This window comes from Malus domestica, chromosome 08 (genome assembly GCF_042453785.1).
Source record: "Malus domestica chromosome 08, GDT2T_hap1".
Lineage (NCBI taxonomy): Eukaryota > Viridiplantae > Streptophyta > Magnoliopsida > Rosales > Rosaceae > Malus > Malus domestica.
The window spans coordinates 10,999,540-11,016,226 of NC_091668.1; the positions used below are offsets into that span (position 1 = coordinate 10,999,540).

General features: G+C 37.0%; 3 protein-coding genes across 4 annotated transcripts; all 3 read right to left on the reverse strand.

The window, feature by feature from the left end:
• Positions 1–203: 203 nt before the first annotated feature.
• On the reverse strand, positions 204–1,897 carry LOC103441213 (AIG2-like protein D). Its single transcript, XM_008379915.4, has 5 exons — positions 1,676–1,897; positions 1,482–1,554; positions 1,273–1,365; positions 761–844; positions 204–527 (listed from the first exon to the last, which is right to left on the reverse strand). The coding sequence occupies exons 1-5, from the start codon at positions 1,831–1,833 to the stop codon at positions 384–386; spliced, it is 552 nt and encodes a 183-aa protein (XP_008378137.3). The 5' UTR covers positions 1,834–1,897; the 3' UTR covers positions 204–383.
• Positions 1,898–2,322: 425 nt separating this feature from the next.
• On the reverse strand, positions 2,323–4,927 carry LOC103441212 (proteasome subunit beta type-6). Its single transcript, XM_008379914.4, has 8 exons — positions 4,591–4,927; positions 4,416–4,492; positions 4,260–4,315; positions 4,094–4,166; positions 3,885–3,996; positions 3,309–3,382; positions 2,909–2,983; positions 2,323–2,781 (listed from the first exon to the last, which is right to left on the reverse strand). The coding sequence occupies exons 1-8, from the start codon at positions 4,700–4,702 to the stop codon at positions 2,650–2,652; spliced, it is 711 nt and encodes a 236-aa protein (XP_008378136.1). The 5' UTR covers positions 4,703–4,927; the 3' UTR covers positions 2,323–2,649.
• A 1,442-nt stretch (positions 4,928–6,369) lies between these two features.
• On the reverse strand, positions 6,370–9,058 carry LOC103441211 (gamma-glutamylcyclotransferase 2-1-like). 2 transcript variants are annotated; one of them, XM_008379912.4, is made up of 9 exons: positions 8,701–9,058; positions 8,166–8,289; positions 7,970–8,046; positions 7,815–7,871; positions 7,575–7,631; positions 7,404–7,450; positions 7,190–7,261; positions 7,012–7,091; positions 6,370–6,858 (listed from the first exon to the last, which is right to left on the reverse strand). In XM_008379912.4, exons 2-9 carry the CDS (start codon positions 8,272–8,274, stop codon positions 6,680–6,682), a joined length of 678 nt encoding a protein of 225 aa, XP_008378134.1. In that variant the 5' UTR covers positions 8,275–8,289; positions 8,701–9,058; the 3' UTR covers positions 6,370–6,679. The 2 variants fall into 2 exon arrangements, with proteins under 2 accessions (XP_008378134.1, XP_008378135.1); XM_008379913.4 differs by having other exon boundaries at positions 8,166–8,298; positions 8,701–9,000.
• Between the last annotated feature and the right edge of the window lie 7,629 nt (positions 9,059–16,687).

Genomic DNA, 16,687 nt, shown 5'->3' on the forward strand with positions numbered 1-16,687 from the left:
GCACCTCAACGCTTTCGCCTAAGAAGGGTTGCCTATAAAACGACTTGACTTCACCTTTTAAAATATTGTTGTATATTAAAAGCACGGATATGAAATTTTTTTTCTTTTGTTTCCAACCAGCAATGCATATAAGTTTGGTGCAACATTGCTTTGGAAACATATAATTCCGATCAGGCAAGGAAAAAAGTTGAATACTTCCAATATCATCCAATATCATCTAAACTCCATAAAACTTGTAGATGCTGGTAACAAATACTCGTCCTTGGTAAATGCTTCAAACAACTACAGAAAGTTACTTCAATTATTATGAAATACGCTGAATACGGATCATAGAATGATAGATACGGTTTATACAGATCGGTATCTACAAACTGAACCTAGAATTACGACACTGGTGGATTCTCGCAATCCTGTTGAAAGAACGACTCGTATGTTGCAACCCTCGGCTTTGCTTCAGGCAGCTCCAGCTCTTCCATAAAACCCGAAGTCATCTTGACGAAATCTTTCATGTGTAATTGTTTCCATTCCTTCCCATTTAAAGGGATCAAAGCAACCAAGAAAGTCAGACACAAGTGAATTAGGATTCTAACAAAAAACAATGTTGGTAGAGAGCTAACTTCTGATCTTCTACATAACGAAAAAACCATACGCATCCATATTATCGATACACAAACACATACGAGTCTTGTTCCGTTTTGTTCACTTAATTTTGTTTATGATTCTCCTAAGAAGTAGAACAGCGAAAGGTGAAAGAGTTTACCTCAAAATTCCAATCTCCATACAAGTTTGGATCATTTTTGTTGCTCCAAACATAAGCCTGAACTAGCAAACTCTCAGAACTATCCTGCAGAAAGAAAAATTGCCACCCTCCCATTAAATCCACAAATTTCTTGAGAAAAAAAGGCATACAACAACCTTTCTTAACAAAAGGCACCAAAGATCACACCAAGATATTTCCCAAAGTTGGTGAGAGAACTGATGAAAAATGGCTTGCTTCCGTCACGTAAAATGCATCAAAATTGCAAGTTTTTAGAGCTTCCCAATTCTACCCAGTACACCAATTGATAGCTTATAGCCAAAGCTTAAGCCCTTCCCAAACATTGTCTTCAATTTGACATTTCCACAGCATAATATGTAAGTAAACATCAGTACATTTTGATAAAGCGATATTCTAAACTAGTCTAATATGCGGAAAGATGATTCCGCCCTAGGTGCAAAGGGTTGGTTATTAGAATCAGAGTGCAAGGAATGCATGTGAGTGAAAGGGAATACCATCAAGGAGACCTCAACAGAGCTCCTCTCATACTCAACGTCCTCAAATTCATCTAAAATATGCAATTCAGGATCTGTGATTTCCACTAACACCTGCTTAAACAAAACTTGATCAATTATTATTTTTATTTAATAAAAAATAATTCACAATTTACGTGATTAATTATTATTATTATTCCATCTAAACTCGATTAAGAATTAGAACTTGCCTTGCCAGTAACTTTTTTATTCTCAACGGGAAGAATCGCCGGATAAACTCTTCCTTTGATGTTATACCTATCACTGATCATTAATAATTACCAAATCGTTCACAAATTTCAATTCTTTTGCAATTTTTTTTTATATAATTAACAATAAAAACAGATAATTACGTTGAGAGAGAGATAGAGAGAGAGAGACTGACTAGCCATTGAGAATGGCAGGGGATGATTGAGGGACACGATTTAAGAGGACTCGGCAGACATCCTCCGCCATGAGGCTGCCATACACGAACACCTTGTGAAGGCTCTGCGACTGACCACCACCGCTCGCCGCCACTGAGCTTATCGCACCACCACTCATCTCTCTCCCTCTGCGACTCTCTCTCTCTCTCTCTCTTGGAATATATTTTGTGTGGAATTCATTCCAAGTGTACGACGTGTAATTTTTTTTTTTTTTTTTTAATTTTTAAAGGGAATTTTAACGAAAAACTTCCGATATTGTTTACTTTAACGAAAAATCATATTTTTACACTAAAAAATCAATCTTGGTATTATTCACTTTACCCTTTATTTTGTCCTTATGATTAAAACTTATAATTTTCAAACCCTTTTTATTAGTTTTCCTATTTTTAAATGTCTTCCCGAATTTATACGATGAAATTATGTTTTACGCATGTTGCATTCCTTAGTAAAACGACTTCTTTAAGATCTGAGTCCCATAAACTCGGAGTACAGCAACTAAATGCTATTAACTACTTGAACCATGAGTCAATTGCGGAAAACACAACACACTAATGTGATACTTTCACGTTTCCAATACAGGCGTGTTACAGGGGACTTATACTGCGGATTCCATTGTCAATTGTAGTTGTTTCATAAAAACAGGAGAAACAATGTTTGTACTGTCGATCAGAAAATTGAAACGACAGAAATAACACAATGAAGACATTGCACGAGCTACAATAGTTACGGTTTAAGCATTTCTAGCTCCAAGTACTCCATGTTTTTTTCTTAAAATCTCTGTCCAAGTTGAACCAACATACAACTAAATCACAAAAGATGAGCAACTTTTCCAAGATGGAGCTGAACACAATGTTTCTCTGTGTAACAAAAGACTGATAAGTTCAAAGAAACTAAAAGAAAGTTGCCGGACTCCTGTCAGTTCGCAGCAACATCATCATATGTTCATTGGCTCGGGACTAGCAGTGTTCAATATGTCCAACAATGAGTTCTGAGGCTCCAACTCCTCATGCCACAGTGGAAGTTTGTCACCAGGATAGAAGTTTCTTGTCACTCCCTCAGAATTTATCTGCAAAACCGCACAAACGATAAGGAAAGAAAGGGACTTAGCCAATCTATGGTCTTGTATGTTGGAAACAAAAATAAAGATACGATTGCTTAGTCACAAATACAGTTGAGGGGAAAAAAGAACTTACAACTACAGTACGGACAACACCCCCACTGGCACCATCTCGTGCAATGGCGAGAGAAACAGCCTTGACCACCAATTGCTGCAACGATGCCACCAAAGATTCGTTAACAATAAGGCTCAAAGTCAAAGTTTACATAACAATAGCAATCTTTTATTTGTCACAGCAAATGCCTGAATGATATCATCACCAGCTACATATTATATATGTTGGAGCACTAAAACGAAAGTTTTAGTACTGATTTCCTTTCCAAGGGTCAAAGCTTGCTTGCGATATTGTGGCATTTAAGTTAATTATTGATACAAAATGGTGACCAGGTCAAGTGCCATGTAAACTTAGAACTTTTCATGACCAGTATGTTCGAAGTACTAAAATTTTCAATGTACAAACATTAAGAGATACATACCTCAGCTTCATCCTTCGTCATTCCTTCTTTCCATGCTTGATCGAAAAATCCATACAAGTAACTGGAGCCAGATCCTACAAAGCAAAATATTATGTTAAGCCAAACTCGTGGGCAAAACTATCAAACTGAACCTCTTCAGAAGGCAAAATCACATTTAAAACTTCCAAAACATGATGTGGAAACCAATTGCAATGACGTAGGGATAACAGGAATATGATATCTGAAAATAGCCCTTTTTGGGGCCAGTAAATATAAGTCGTTGGTCCCTCCAGTTATACTCATTAACCCTAAGATGAATTCTTGGCACGTACTTGAGGCACGTCCAGCATTACCAATTGATTGCATACATTACTAAACCCAACTTGATATTGTCCATAAAGTAAAACTTGAAACCAAGTCATATGTTACTAAAAATCCTATTTCAACCAAACAAATCCGATGACTTTCTTTGGTATAAGCAGCAAAATTTACATCCCACAAAACATACAGAAACATATAAAGCGCACGTCATTACCCAATTGCAAGCGGGAAACAGAAATTCGACTATGAAGTAAGAAATACTCCAGCATAGCATACCTCCAATGGCAAAGGGCAGCTCTAGCAGTGTGCCACCAAGAGGAATCCCATAAATCTTACCGCCTTCGTACTTGTCCCACCCGCCAACAATCAGTCCAGTTTCCAACATATTCTACCAAGTTCAAAACATCATGGTAAAAACACAAAAAACACAAAAACCACAAAACTACAAACAAACAAGAAACTACAACAGCAAACAAAAACCCAACCTTGTTACCATAGGACAGCAGCCTGACGAGGTTTGCACAAACTTTGACGGTCGCAGGTTGTCCAAGCTGAATTCTGTGCAAGCACAAACCCATCAGAAACAAAAATCAAAGGAGAATCGTAAAAAAGTAAAAGAATTGCAGGAAAAAAACCGAAGGAAACACTGACGTGTGCTGATGAAGGAAGTAACGAACGTAATCGGAAACAACCTGGGAATCGGCAGCCTGCGAATCCCAAAAGGGCAAAACGTTGGAATAATCGGAATTTTTATAAGAAATTGTAGGAAATTGAACAGAAAGGAGGGAAATTTGACGAGATGGGTACCGATCCAGAGCGGCAGACGTAGACATTGTCGGTGAGCTGGGTGATTTTGTCGGAGGCGCGATTGGCCACGTATACTCCTGCAAGAATCAAAAGGCGATTTGGATGAGTGTTGAAAGTGAAAAATCAGCTTAGGGTTTTGGTGGAGAAGAGAGAGCGAGAGAATGAGGAGATTTACCGGTGCTCGTACGAGAGTCGGCGCCAAGGACGACGCCTCCGTCGTAGGTGACGCCGATGATGGTGGTTCCCATGGAGTGAGGGGCGTTGAGATCCATGTCGGAAGAAGCCATAACGAATCAAAGGTTGGGTTTTTCAGAGGAAATTGAATTTGCAGGGAGATAGAGAGGAGGGGTTTTTGTTAAGCTGACCTACTGCACAAGTTCTTTGGATTTTCAATATCAATGGGATTTTGGGTCATTCGGCCCAAGAGAATGTTTCATTTGTGCTTCAAAATCTTCATCGAATCTCTCTACCTTTATTATCTCCAAGGATGTAAAAAAATTTAGGGCCCGTTTGGTAACGTTTTGTAAAACAGTTTTTTCGTTTTGCAAATATAAAAATAGTTGAAAAATGCGTTTTGTGAACCCAAGATCTATTTAGATAATATATAGTTATTTTTAGGACGAGTAGATGGACTTAGAGAGAGCCCACTAAAGAATGAGATTGGGCCTGCAAGCCAGCCCAATGAACCCAGATGACAGAGCGCCAGTACGAGAACGAAAAACAACAGTCACTCATAGCCCTGGATTGTCTATCGACAAGAAGAGACGAGTGCATAACTAAAAGTAGTTAACCGCTCAAGCCAGTTGGTAGACTTGACAACTTTCTAGCATAGAGTTCCAGAAATAGGTCTTTCCACGTATCAAAATCTACAAGAACAGGAGTCTATGAAAGTACATAAATATTGTTAGACCTCCCGGGTAAAATGCTTTTCCAACACTCTAACGATGCGCTCTAAGTTCTGTAAATGTCACTTCCTCTCTACGTGTCTGGTGAATAAAGGAGAAATAAACTAAAGGTCGCATCTATGTATTCGCGCCATTTAATGATACAATTCCGAAGAATCTTGTGGCCATATCTTCTTTAGGAGTTTTTAGACCCTAAGAGGCAATGGTTTTACTGCACTACCTGTGCTCAGTGGCACTTTCCAAGCTTCAAACGTTACAGTTGGATAATTGCACAAACCTTCAGGCAATCTCGGATTTACCAACAAATTTGAAAATCCTGGAAGCGGATGGGTGCATTGCTGTGGAAAGAATGCCAGATTTTTCGGAGATGTCTGAGAGTGAGAGAATTGCATCTGAATCACTCCCCCAAACTCATTGAGATTCCAGGCCTGGATAACTCTTCTCTCTCTTATGTATGCATACATGCATGTATTAGTTGCTCATACAAATCTTGCTCCTCATAGGATAGGGATGGAGTGCGAGCGGAAATGGTGACCTTTTTCCTTCTGGACTTTGGTGGTTTAGGGGTGTCGAACCTAAGGAAGAAATCGATGAATATACGGTTGACTGTGTTTCCAGGTCGTATTCAAGTGAAAGCAAGGAAGGCGGAAATCATAAGGCAGCAAAAGCAGTTGCTGACTCGTACGATGAGAATCGATTTCACAAAATAATCGATGTGTCGTCAACCGGAACCCATCGGAACTGCGAATTGGCACCGGTTGGACGTCCCACTTGAATGTTGTGATGTGTGGTTACGTTTCCTGGCAGGGGTTTGGTGTTGCACTCGCGCAGATGAAGCTTGAACCACAAAAGTAAGGTCCAACTCCACATTGTTTCGATCTACAAAACGAAATGTACGTACGTACATCCTCCGATCACGTCGCGGATTGAAGATTCAGACGGGAAGGAAATTGTTGGTGAGATGGCTGAGAAGCAGAGACATCACATAACATTGTAAAATAAAGGAAAATGCGTATTTAAGCTGGGAATTGGAAATAAAAGCATCACCGTCATTGTAACATTCCTTTCATTAAAGTAACCGTTACATCCCACATAGTTTGAAAGGGTAAAAAGTAAAAAATAGGGAAAGAACAGCGGTTAGTTTATCCTCATAATAATCCTGGACCATATTCCGAACCATGAATTTTGCCGCACTCAAACCTAAACTTTTCTAAGGCCTCTGAAAAATATGCTTAACCAAAATAAGAAACTCAGAAGAAAAAAATAGGCCGGAATAATAAGCCAAAAGGATCTTAAACTTAAACTAGGGAGATCGATATAATGGGGTTAGCACTCTGTAGCTTCATCTGTGTTCAAAGGTTACGAGTCCATGGCGATGGCTTCCGGGAGCGGATGCAGTTGGAGGGCCGGGATGTTGGACTTGAGCGGAAGGTTGGTTGGCCCGGCCAATTTCTTCTCCATCGGAAATCCTTTACCAGCTATTCCAAGAACCTTCCTCACCTCATTTGCTAGCTCTATCACATAGTCCTCTTCATGGCCTGTTCATGTCAGCAATTCGTTAATTAATCGTGTTTCTTGAAGAAACCAGCATCTAAACGTATTTAATGAACGAGCTAGGACAAATTCGGTCATGGACATCACGCAGATAACCTTGATTCATAACAAGGAATTCGAACAATGAGTTTGCTCACCTATATCGAACAAAGCCTTCTCCAACAGAAAGAGATAGTCTCTATTGTTTCCGCAGGGCCCAGAAGCAGTTGCAATTTGCCTGAAAGGTAAAAAACTCATCAGAAGCTGTAAAAACTATTTTGGAAACATTGTTACAACAATCAACATCAAAAGATGAAGAATTGAAATCTGCAATACCTTGCCATATCCTCCAATGGAGCAGGACCCAGATAATACTTGTTCGATTCTTTGTCTGGAGTCGACGTGAAACTGCAATATCATGAACAAGTTCGGTTAGGGATACTTTGCACGTCCACAGCATTTCCCTCTCTTACATTATAATAGAGCAATTTTACATAAGATGAATGATATGTCAAGCGGGAAATGAGAGATCGACAACCAAAAGACTTACACAATAACTCCTGTCAAAAATGGCTCAGACTGGGAGAACTCCCCTTCCTGTAGTGTACACAGAAAGCACATGTTATGACATGCATTACAAAACAATACCTAAAATCCCAAATATAAATTAAACTGGCTAGTCCAGGCATGAAGGTGGGAGTAATATTCAAACTACTCTTACCTTATAAAAGTCGACGAGAGTCTTTGAATCATACTCACATTCTCTCCTTTCCAAGTACTGCAAATGAAAAGGAAATGTATAAGTATGGCTATTAGATAGCGTGTTTCATAAACCAAAACGCCAACTAAAAATGCCAACTCTATCTCAGGCCATACTTTTTCCTACTCTAGCAAGTGTAACCAACACAATTAACCAACAATACGCCACCACGATGACAAATTTACTTTTGAAGAAGCATACCTCCATTGCCAGTTTCTCCCTTTCCGGCCCTCCGCGTACAGAATACGCAGCACCCCACTGTTGGACGAGATCGAATGTCAGAACGAAACACTAATTAACCAACCATACAACAAAAGCTCAAAAATAATTGAATGTTCAATTAGATGGTTACTTACGCAAATAGCTCCTTCTTGGTACTCCAAAGTGCAAGTCCGAGCAGGGTGCTCAGGGGTACCTCTGTGATCTATGCAGGCTTCACAATTGAAAAACAATATGACCACAATCAGTGACAGTCAAATGACATGTAACGGATCGAAAAGTAGAACAATATATCCAATTTCTTCCTCAACAACAGAGATTAGAGAGACATACCAAGATCAAATACACGCCGGTAGTCCTTGATGTAACCTATCACTTTCTCGTCGTACTCGAATCCGGGGTTCCACACAAGTGAACCATATCCAAAGACCCAGAATACCATGGTTGCGTTTGACTACTGCAAAAACTACATTGGTGTAAAAATCCAAAGCTCTGATACAGCAAACCCCAATGATGCCTCACTTTATAAAATTATAATACTAAAATTAAAAAGCTTCAAACTTTATTTTCTTTTTCAGAAAAAAAGTTGACTTGATAAATGCATAAATCGTTGAAAATGCGGATAGTCCTAAGCTTTTTCATAAAATATGAGCTAGAGGAATTGATTTTCTCCATATTTGGGAATTTTCCAAAAAGTGAACATCAAGTTCGAACTTTTCCAATGTTCCCCTTTTTCCCATTTTCCCAGCAACCAAACAGAAATTGAAAATCACAGCATCAAATAGCAACGAAAAAAAGGAGAAAAATCACCGGCATTGTCTTCCAACCAAAAAGAAATTCAAGATTTACAGAGGAATCGAGAGCTTACAACGAAGATTGAAGAAATTTTCCCGAGAAAAAAAGACGAGATGAAGTGTTTGGAGACACCCCTGGGCCGAACTGATTCGATCGATCGAGAAAGCGAGAAGAAATCGACGGTGGTCGTTTGAAATTGCGGTGGCAGGAAAAAGAGAGAAACGAAAAGAGAATGGAAGCTAAACGCCGCGTTTAGGGTTTAGCTTTTGGATTTGGGGCTCTTGTTTCTCTCTCTCTCTCTCTCTCTTCGCCTTCTCTCTCTCTTCTGGGTTTCGCTCGGTGAGGGAGGAGGAGACGAGAGCCCTCCGTATTTATGAAGCAGAAAACCCGCGTGAGTGTGGAGTGCGTGATTTGCCACGTGAGCTTGAGTTGTCGTTGATGCATGTGGTATCGATTTTGTATCATGTGCATCCATCACATCATCTCATGCAACTACTTTTTTTTCCTTCTTTGTTAATTTTTTACTTATTCTGTTGGGTTTTTAGAAGAACATTTTTTACGAAGTTCGTTTCGAAGTGTTTTTAAAATTACTGAAAGAGATTTGGTGAAATTGATTTTAACTTTCAAAAACACTTTAAGTGTTTTTTGAAAGAAATACTAAATATGTACTTCTTGCATAAAACACTAGATATGTGTTTCTTGCAGGAATCATTTAAAGTGCATTTGCAATGACTGAAAATGCTTCATGAGAAAATGTTTTTAGGTTCCAAAAGAACTTGAAATGATTGCTCTATGTGTTTCTTTTAAAAAGAACTTGATTCATTTGCATTTTTACTAATAATTGGTTCCAAAAATATTTTCACATGCTTTCAGTAATTCTAAAAACACTTACAAACAAACATAAGGTTGTTTGTTATGGCAATAGATAATGATTTTACACATTCTTCTAGCCTCGTACACATTTTTTTATTTTTAGACACTAAATTGAATAAATTAAGCTATATCAACAGATAATATTAAATAAAAAATATGTGAAAGGTAAAAAAAAAATATGTAAGTAGCAAACAACTTCGTAAAATAAAAATCTGATTAAAATAATAGGGTAAGGTAAAAAAAAAGTTGGAATAGCTTTAGATGGGAGACGAACTAAAAGGGTTAGGACGAAGTCCAAGTTTCTAAATGTCAATATTTTAATTCAAGGTTGGAGTCAAACATGTTGACTGATTAAAAAGTCCATAATGGCTATAGAAGGTCCATAATGGCTAACTGAGGAGGATGGTTTGAAAGGGTATAATTCTCTAAGAAAAAAAGGTTGCGCTTTTTATTATTTTATTGAAAATAAATTTACATCATATAGGGTTTTTTTTTTTTTTTTTGCTCCGTCAAAAGAGATAATTGCTTTCAACTTGTGACCTCTTTCAATAATTTTCTATTCATGTCACAACTTATATTTTGGTAACGAAGACCAAAGTTAACCTCAAAAGAAAGTTCAAAATTAATCATGCAAATGCCTGGTTTTAATTAAGCTATTTTTATGGGATGAATACTTTAAACTCATTTTTATATACGTAAATGGAAAATCAAACGTGTAAATTTTGCTACCACAACATCATATGAAATTACAAGAATCTTTTGTAGTCCATTCATTATCTTATCTTTCTATTTTCCAACTTGCATGTATTAAGCATATCACCAGTGATCATCCTGAGCCAGGATCAAACTCTCCAAATTTTGCTACCACATCATATAAAATTATAAGAATCTTTTGCAGTTCATTCACTATCTTATTTTATCTTATCTTATCTTCTATATTTTTATATTCACATTTTTTGAAATAAAAATAAAAGATTACCAAATCAATATGTTTTCTTTTCCAATTATTATACTTAAAGCACAATTTCTTTTTATTTTTGTATCTTCAAATAAACAAATCATTAATTACACTTTTTATTGCCAAAAATTAGGTAATTGTTCAAAATTTGCATCCATATTCCTTACCATACATGTCCATCTCATCCAACCACGACGCATGTCCACATACACAACCATGACGTTTGTCCACATAAATAACCATGATTTATTGCCACAATTTGGTGCAACGTAAAACTGAAAAGCAAATTAGCCAGGTTCATTGAACCTGGACAGCTTTTCACAGCTGTTATCGTTTTCCGCGTTGTTGAATTACGGTGGAATTACGGCTTTAATTGCCGGTTCAATTACCGGGAAATCGTGTCACACAAGTCATCAACTAGACAAAACAACTTATTTGGTTCAATGAACCTGGACGCTAATTCGGCGCTTAAAGAGAACCCTACAGCTCTACCGAGATGGTAGGGTTAGGCAAGGAAAGGGATTCCCGAATCCGAGGTCCCTGGGGGATTCTGATTCCTTTGTCACTTGGACGTTGGACCTCCATTCTGGTCAATATTCCAAATTCCAAATTCCAAATTGAGTTTGCCGCTTTTCTTGTGTAGGATTCCTTGTAAGATGTGGTGTGATGATTGAAGTGCCTGCTGAGCCAACGACCTTTGAGAGGTTTCTGTTCAAGGGAAGAAAATGAGTTTCTCGATACGAGGTTGGGAATTTTTCGAAGGTTTCTCTCTGTCTATCTACTATTTATTTATCTTAATTTGATTATTGGATGATAAATAAAGTATCAGGATATGGCTGTAACTTTGATAAATAAAATGTTGGAATTTGATTGTAAATTTTGATGTTGACGTTTGATAAATAAAGTATTAAGATTTGACTGTAAATTTTGACATTGACGTCGAAGATACGGGGTGATAGATCGTTGTACTCATTCATATTTGTGCGTCGATGTGCGACTTGCGGGTGAGTATAGTTGCAATTATTGAGTTTTGCATGAAAAATGCGGGTGAATCTGTGATTGCGCGCAAGCATACTTTGCATGTCAGACTCATGAGTTGTGCATGCATGTAAGGTGAACGAATATGAGTTTTTGATTACACGAGTATTTATCGAGACTTGTTGCTAATGAAGAATAAACAAGTAGTGCATGTTCTTTTTGTCTTGGAGTAGTTTGGGCGCAATTGGCTTGCTTGCACTCAACAACACACACACACACACGTACTTGGCAGTCTACAAATTGGGATAAATGTAATTTTAAATTTGTGTGTATGATTTTCAAGTCATTGTATAGTGTAAGTCTAAAGAATATGGTTAAATATTAGGGGATTCTCCATTTTAATCCTGGATAAATATTGAAATTCAATTAAAACCTTATGTTATATATAAGATTTAATGCCTTTTTTCGTTCCCATAATGCCCATATTAAATATTTGGCTTAATTTTGCTCCATATAGTTTGGGATTGATTATTGTTTGACTTTCTCAAACGATAAACATACCTCATCTAGACGTTCAAAAAACTATTAGTGATACGTTACAAGAATTAAACAAATACCTAATTTAAATTATTCGTTATCATCATCCAAAGCATAGAGGAAATAAAAATACCCAAATCATATATTATACATAATCAAATGCACTTAAGTCATGTCCTAATGTGCTTAAATCATAGTACATAGTCGAATGCACATAAATCATGGTACCAAGTCAAATGCACCTAAACTATGGTACCTACTACAATGCGCCCACTAATAGAAAAAATAGTTTGCGCGACCAAAAAAATTTCATCACCTAGGTGGCACTTGCGCGAAGAAAAAATAAATTCGTTGCATAAGAATACTAATCGCGATGAACAAGTGTGGTCGTCAGGCAAGAAAAAGTGGAAAAAAAAATTTTGCTGCCAAATGTTTACGCAACAAAAAATTTCACATATTCGTCACGCAAAGTTTCACTGAAACGGTCAGATACCCTTCAACCGCTCCCATTTAGTGCGCATTTATAACGCATTATGCGCGATGAACAACGAATTTTGCGCGATGAAGTGGTTCGTCACTCAAAGTGTTACGAGTTCTATATAAACACAATTTCAGAACCCTAGTTTTCGAAGGTTTTGTTTTAAAGGCAATGGTCGATTCGATTCCTGATTCAACAAAAAGTTGTGTGGGAGAAGGCACTCACAAAGGGAAAAGTAAAAATGAAATTTACTGTTGAATTAGTTGTTTTAATATTTGATATGGTTGAAATGATTTATTACTTTTAAAATTTTGTGGTAGAAAAAGATATAAGGAAATGTGTGTTGCGAATAGAGAGGTACCGTCGTAAGCGAGTGCCTTACTTTGAAGACACAAGTAGGGCTGATGCGTACACCAAACTTAGGTTTGATATTAGGGGTTTGGTGCGGAGCCAATGTTCTGCCAAGTTTGAGTCTTGGAAAATGGTGCCTGAGGAGTTGAAGAAGTCCATGGTGGGGGAGTTATCAGTAAGTTTGTATTAAAGAATGTATAATTATTTTTGTTAAAAAGTAGTATTTTTTAAATTACTAATTTATTGTTATTGGCATTAATATAAGTTTATTGGGATGTTGATGAAACCGATGAGAAGCAGCAGAAGTACATGGACGACCTACTCAAGATGCATTTCCAGCAGTGGAAGTTCGATGTACTGCAAGATGCGGAGTGTGGGGGAGTTCCTGATGCCCCGAATGAGGAGGATTGAAGTTTTTTGTTTTTTTTTTTTATGAAATAAGATTTATTTGGATGTTATATTTGACTTTAATTAATAAATTTATGTTATATGGATGACCATTAATATTTACATTAGTTATAATATTTATTTGGGATAATAAATTAGTTTTATTAATTATTTTGGTAATGTTTAATTAGGTTTGAGTTTTTTATTTAGATTAAAATAAAATTTTACATTAGTTAAAAAGAAAACGGAAAAAATGAATTTTTTTTAATATGCATGTTGCTCGACCAACAGAGTATTTGTTGCGCAACTTGTTTACATTAATAAATTATAAAGTAGATGAAAAAAATAAAAAATAAAATATGTAGACTTACGCGACGAATGATACAGTAGTTGCGCAAATATACTTTGCGCAACAAACACCATATTCGTAGTGCAAAATCATTTGTGCAAAAGTAATCTTTATAATTCTGGTAGCCTTCCTTTAGATTTCTGGTACTTTGGTTGTGCTCATTCAGTGTTTTTAATCAATCGTATACCTTGCAAGTCTTTGTCAATGTCTTCTCCATATAGTTTATTGTATGACAAGCATCCTAATGTGAGATCACTAGAGATCTTTGGCACTGCTGTGTATCCTTGCCTGATACCTTATAATGCCAATAAATTGCAATCTAGGTCTCAGATGTGTGTTTTCTTGTGCTATTCTCCAGGTTACAAAGGTGTGGTGTGTTTTGACAGAGCTTCTAAAAAGTGTATTGCTTACAGGCTTGTGATTCATGATGAGTCTGTTTTTCCTTACAAAGTTCCCTTGCCAAGGTCAGCACATGTACTTAGTGAATACACTGATTATTCAAAGCCTTTATTAGTGTTAGTACCTATACCGGTTTCTTTATCTACAAGGGCATATCAACCTGACATCTCATTACACATTACTACCACATCAAACTCAGCTACAAGTGTGCCTTATGTCTCTATGTCTTCTACACCAGTCAATACAAGGCATCTACAAAGTCAATATGTGTCTAATTCTGTTGGTCAAGAGTTTGACAAATCTAGGTTCTCAAGTCCTACTTTTTCCTCATCAAATGGTACTCATCCTTTGCTTTCTGTCCTCGATTCAACTCAACTTCAGGTAATATTGCCAACTGTTTAATCTCCAATATCACAGGGAGTAGCTTATAATGTGCCAGGAACTAGAATCTTGGGTATTCAAACTAGATTACAAACTAGTGCTATTCAAAGACAAAATTATGATGCTTATCTGAGTTCTTTACCTGAATTGACTTCTTTGCAATCCTTGAATGATTTCACTAGAGGATTCTCCTTCTTAGCTGATGTGTATGATGTTGATGAACCTAAAACCTTCAAGGTTGCGAGTTCTAAGCCACAATGGCAGGCAGCCATGCACGAGGAATTTAATGCGTTACAGGCACATGATACTTGGTGTTTGGTTCCTATGCCTTCCGATAAGACTATTATTGGAAGTAAGTGGGTGTTTAAGGTAAAAAAATAACCCAAATGGGTTTGTTTCGAGATATAAGGCTAGGCTCGTGGTGCAGGGCTATAGTCAACAACCTGGATTAGACTATACTGAGACATTTAGTCATGTAGTTCGCCATACAACAGTTCGATTAATTCTTGCCTTAACTACTCATTTTGGATGGAAAATAAGACAATTAGATGTTAAGAATGCATTTCTGCATGGTGACCTTGAAGAGGAAGTTTATATGAAACAACCTCAGGGATTTATAGATCCTACTTATCCCAACCATGTTTGCAAATTAGTAAAATCCCTTTATGGCTTGAAACAAGCTCCTCGAGCATGGAATTCAAAGTTTACTAGTTACTTACCCGTTCTTGGTTTCAAAACATCTTTGTCTGATACTAGATTGTTTGTAAAAGAAGATGATGAAGATATTATTATTCTTTTACTATATGTTGATGACATCATCTTGACTCGTTCCTCTATGTCAAAAGTTCAATATGCAATTGCAACAATGGCTGAAGTGTTTGATCTAAAAGATTTGGGACCTTTTACCTACTTTCTAGGGCTTCATATTCAGTATCAAGATGATGGCTCTCTATTTGTTAGTTAATCAAAGTATGCTAAGAAGCTGTTACTTAAAGCAGGTATGGATCAATGTAAACCTACTTCCACACCCTTTAAACCACATGCTCAGTTACTTGATGCAGAAGGCTCTCCTCTTAGTGATCCTACATAGTACAGAAGTATAGTCGGGGCCTTGCAATATATGACTTTTACAAGACCACATATTGCACATGCAATTAACATGGTGTGTCAATTCATGACCAAGCCTACTGATCTTCATTTTCATTTAGTGAAAAGGATTCTTCGATATTTGCAAGGAACAATTAATTGTGGGTTGCGGTATACCAAGTCTGCTTTATTATCCATAAATGCTTATTCTAACTCTGATTGGGCAGCATATATAAACACCAGGAGATCTATTACAGGCTATGTCGTTTTCCTTGGTTCTAATCCTATATCATGGCAGTCTAAGAAACAATCGACTGTATCTAGGAGTTCGACAGAGGCAGAGTATAAAGCTTTAGCTCACTGTGCTGCAGATGTGTTTTGGGTTCAGTTTATGCTCAAAGATCTCAATCAATGCTTACCTTCTCCTCCTTGCTTACAATGTGACAATCTGTCTACACTTGCAATCTGTGATAATCCTATGTTTCATTCCAAGATTAAACATCTTGATACCGATTATCACTTCGTACGAGAGAAGGTTCAAAAGGGTGATCTTCTAGTTCAGTACATTCCCACTGAAGAGCAAGTTGCAGATGTGTTCACTAAAGGTTTACATGGTCATGTGTTTAATAAACATTGTCATAATCTTGGATTGGGATCTGTCAAAGCAATTTCTTCTACTTTCATCTGATTTTGGTCTGATTTCAACCACAACTTTACGATTCCTTCCTAGTTATGGTTGAGGGGGGAGTAATGGGAGTAATGTATTGGTTGAATTAGTTAGTCGGTTGAGAGTTAGTTAAAACTGTTAAGGGCACTATTGTAATAAGAAAAGGTTCATAAAGGTAATGTTGTAATAGGCAAATGAGGGCTGTTACTATATAACCTCTTGATGTAATTGCTTCAAAGGATTATTGTGTGAAATACAAAGTCGGACTGCATATTCACTCTAATTCTCTTGTTCGCACTACTTTCTTCTTCCTAAGCTTCTTCAATTCCTCCATAGTTAACAGGACAAAGGTCACCAGACATTATCATCATAAAAACATTAGTTCTTTTCGTATTTTGGATCTTAGCCGCCAAATTTTTACATTTTATTTAAAAAGGAGATGGATGTTTCTTTTGATTGGATAAATCCTATGCTCTAATTGGAACAAATGGACAACACATCTAATACGTTTGGCTCTTGGATAAACTAAGCCATTAATTGGACAGCTCCTCCTATAAAGCTATGAGTCACAAACATGTGTTGATTGCATGCAAATTTATTGACACCTTCAGCTTAG

Bases quoted from the DNA above. Each gene is read 5' to 3' on its own strand.
- LOC103441211 (XM_008379912.4), bottom strand. From the start codon at position 8,274: ATGGTATTCTGGGTCTTTGGATATGGTTCACTTGTGTGGAACCCCGGA. The intron at 7,092-7,189 runs GTATTGCAGATT...TTTACCTTTCAG, and splicing joins CCATTGGAGGATATGGCAAG to GCAAATTGCAACTGCTTCTG. The intron at 6,859-7,011 runs GTGAGCAAACTC...TGACATGAACAG, and splicing joins GAAGGCTTTGTTCGATATAG to GCCATGAAGAGGACTATGTG.
- LOC103441212 (XM_008379914.4), bottom strand. From the start codon at position 4,702: ATGGCTTCTTCCGACATGGATCTCAACGCCCCTCACTCCATGGGAACC. The intron at 2,984-3,308 runs GTATGTATCTCT...GCATCGTTGCAG, and splicing joins TGACGAAGGATGAAGCTGAG to CAATTGGTGGTCAAGGCTGT. The intron at 2,782-2,908 runs GTAAGTTCTTTT...GCGGTTTTGCAG, and splicing joins GTGTTGTCCGTACTGTAGTT to ATAAATTCTGAGGGAGTGAC.
- LOC103441213 (XM_008379915.4), bottom strand. From the start codon at position 1,833: ATGAGTGGTGGTGCGATAAGCTCAGTGGCGGCGAGCGGTGGTGGTCAG. The intron at 1,366-1,481 runs GCAAGTTCTAAT...TTGTTTAAGCAG, and splicing joins ATAAAAAAGTTACTGGCAAG to GTGTTAGTGGAAATCACAGA. The intron at 528-760 runs GTAAACTCTTTC...TTAAATGGGAAG, and splicing joins ATGGAGATTGGAATTTTGAG to GAATGGAAACAATTACACAT.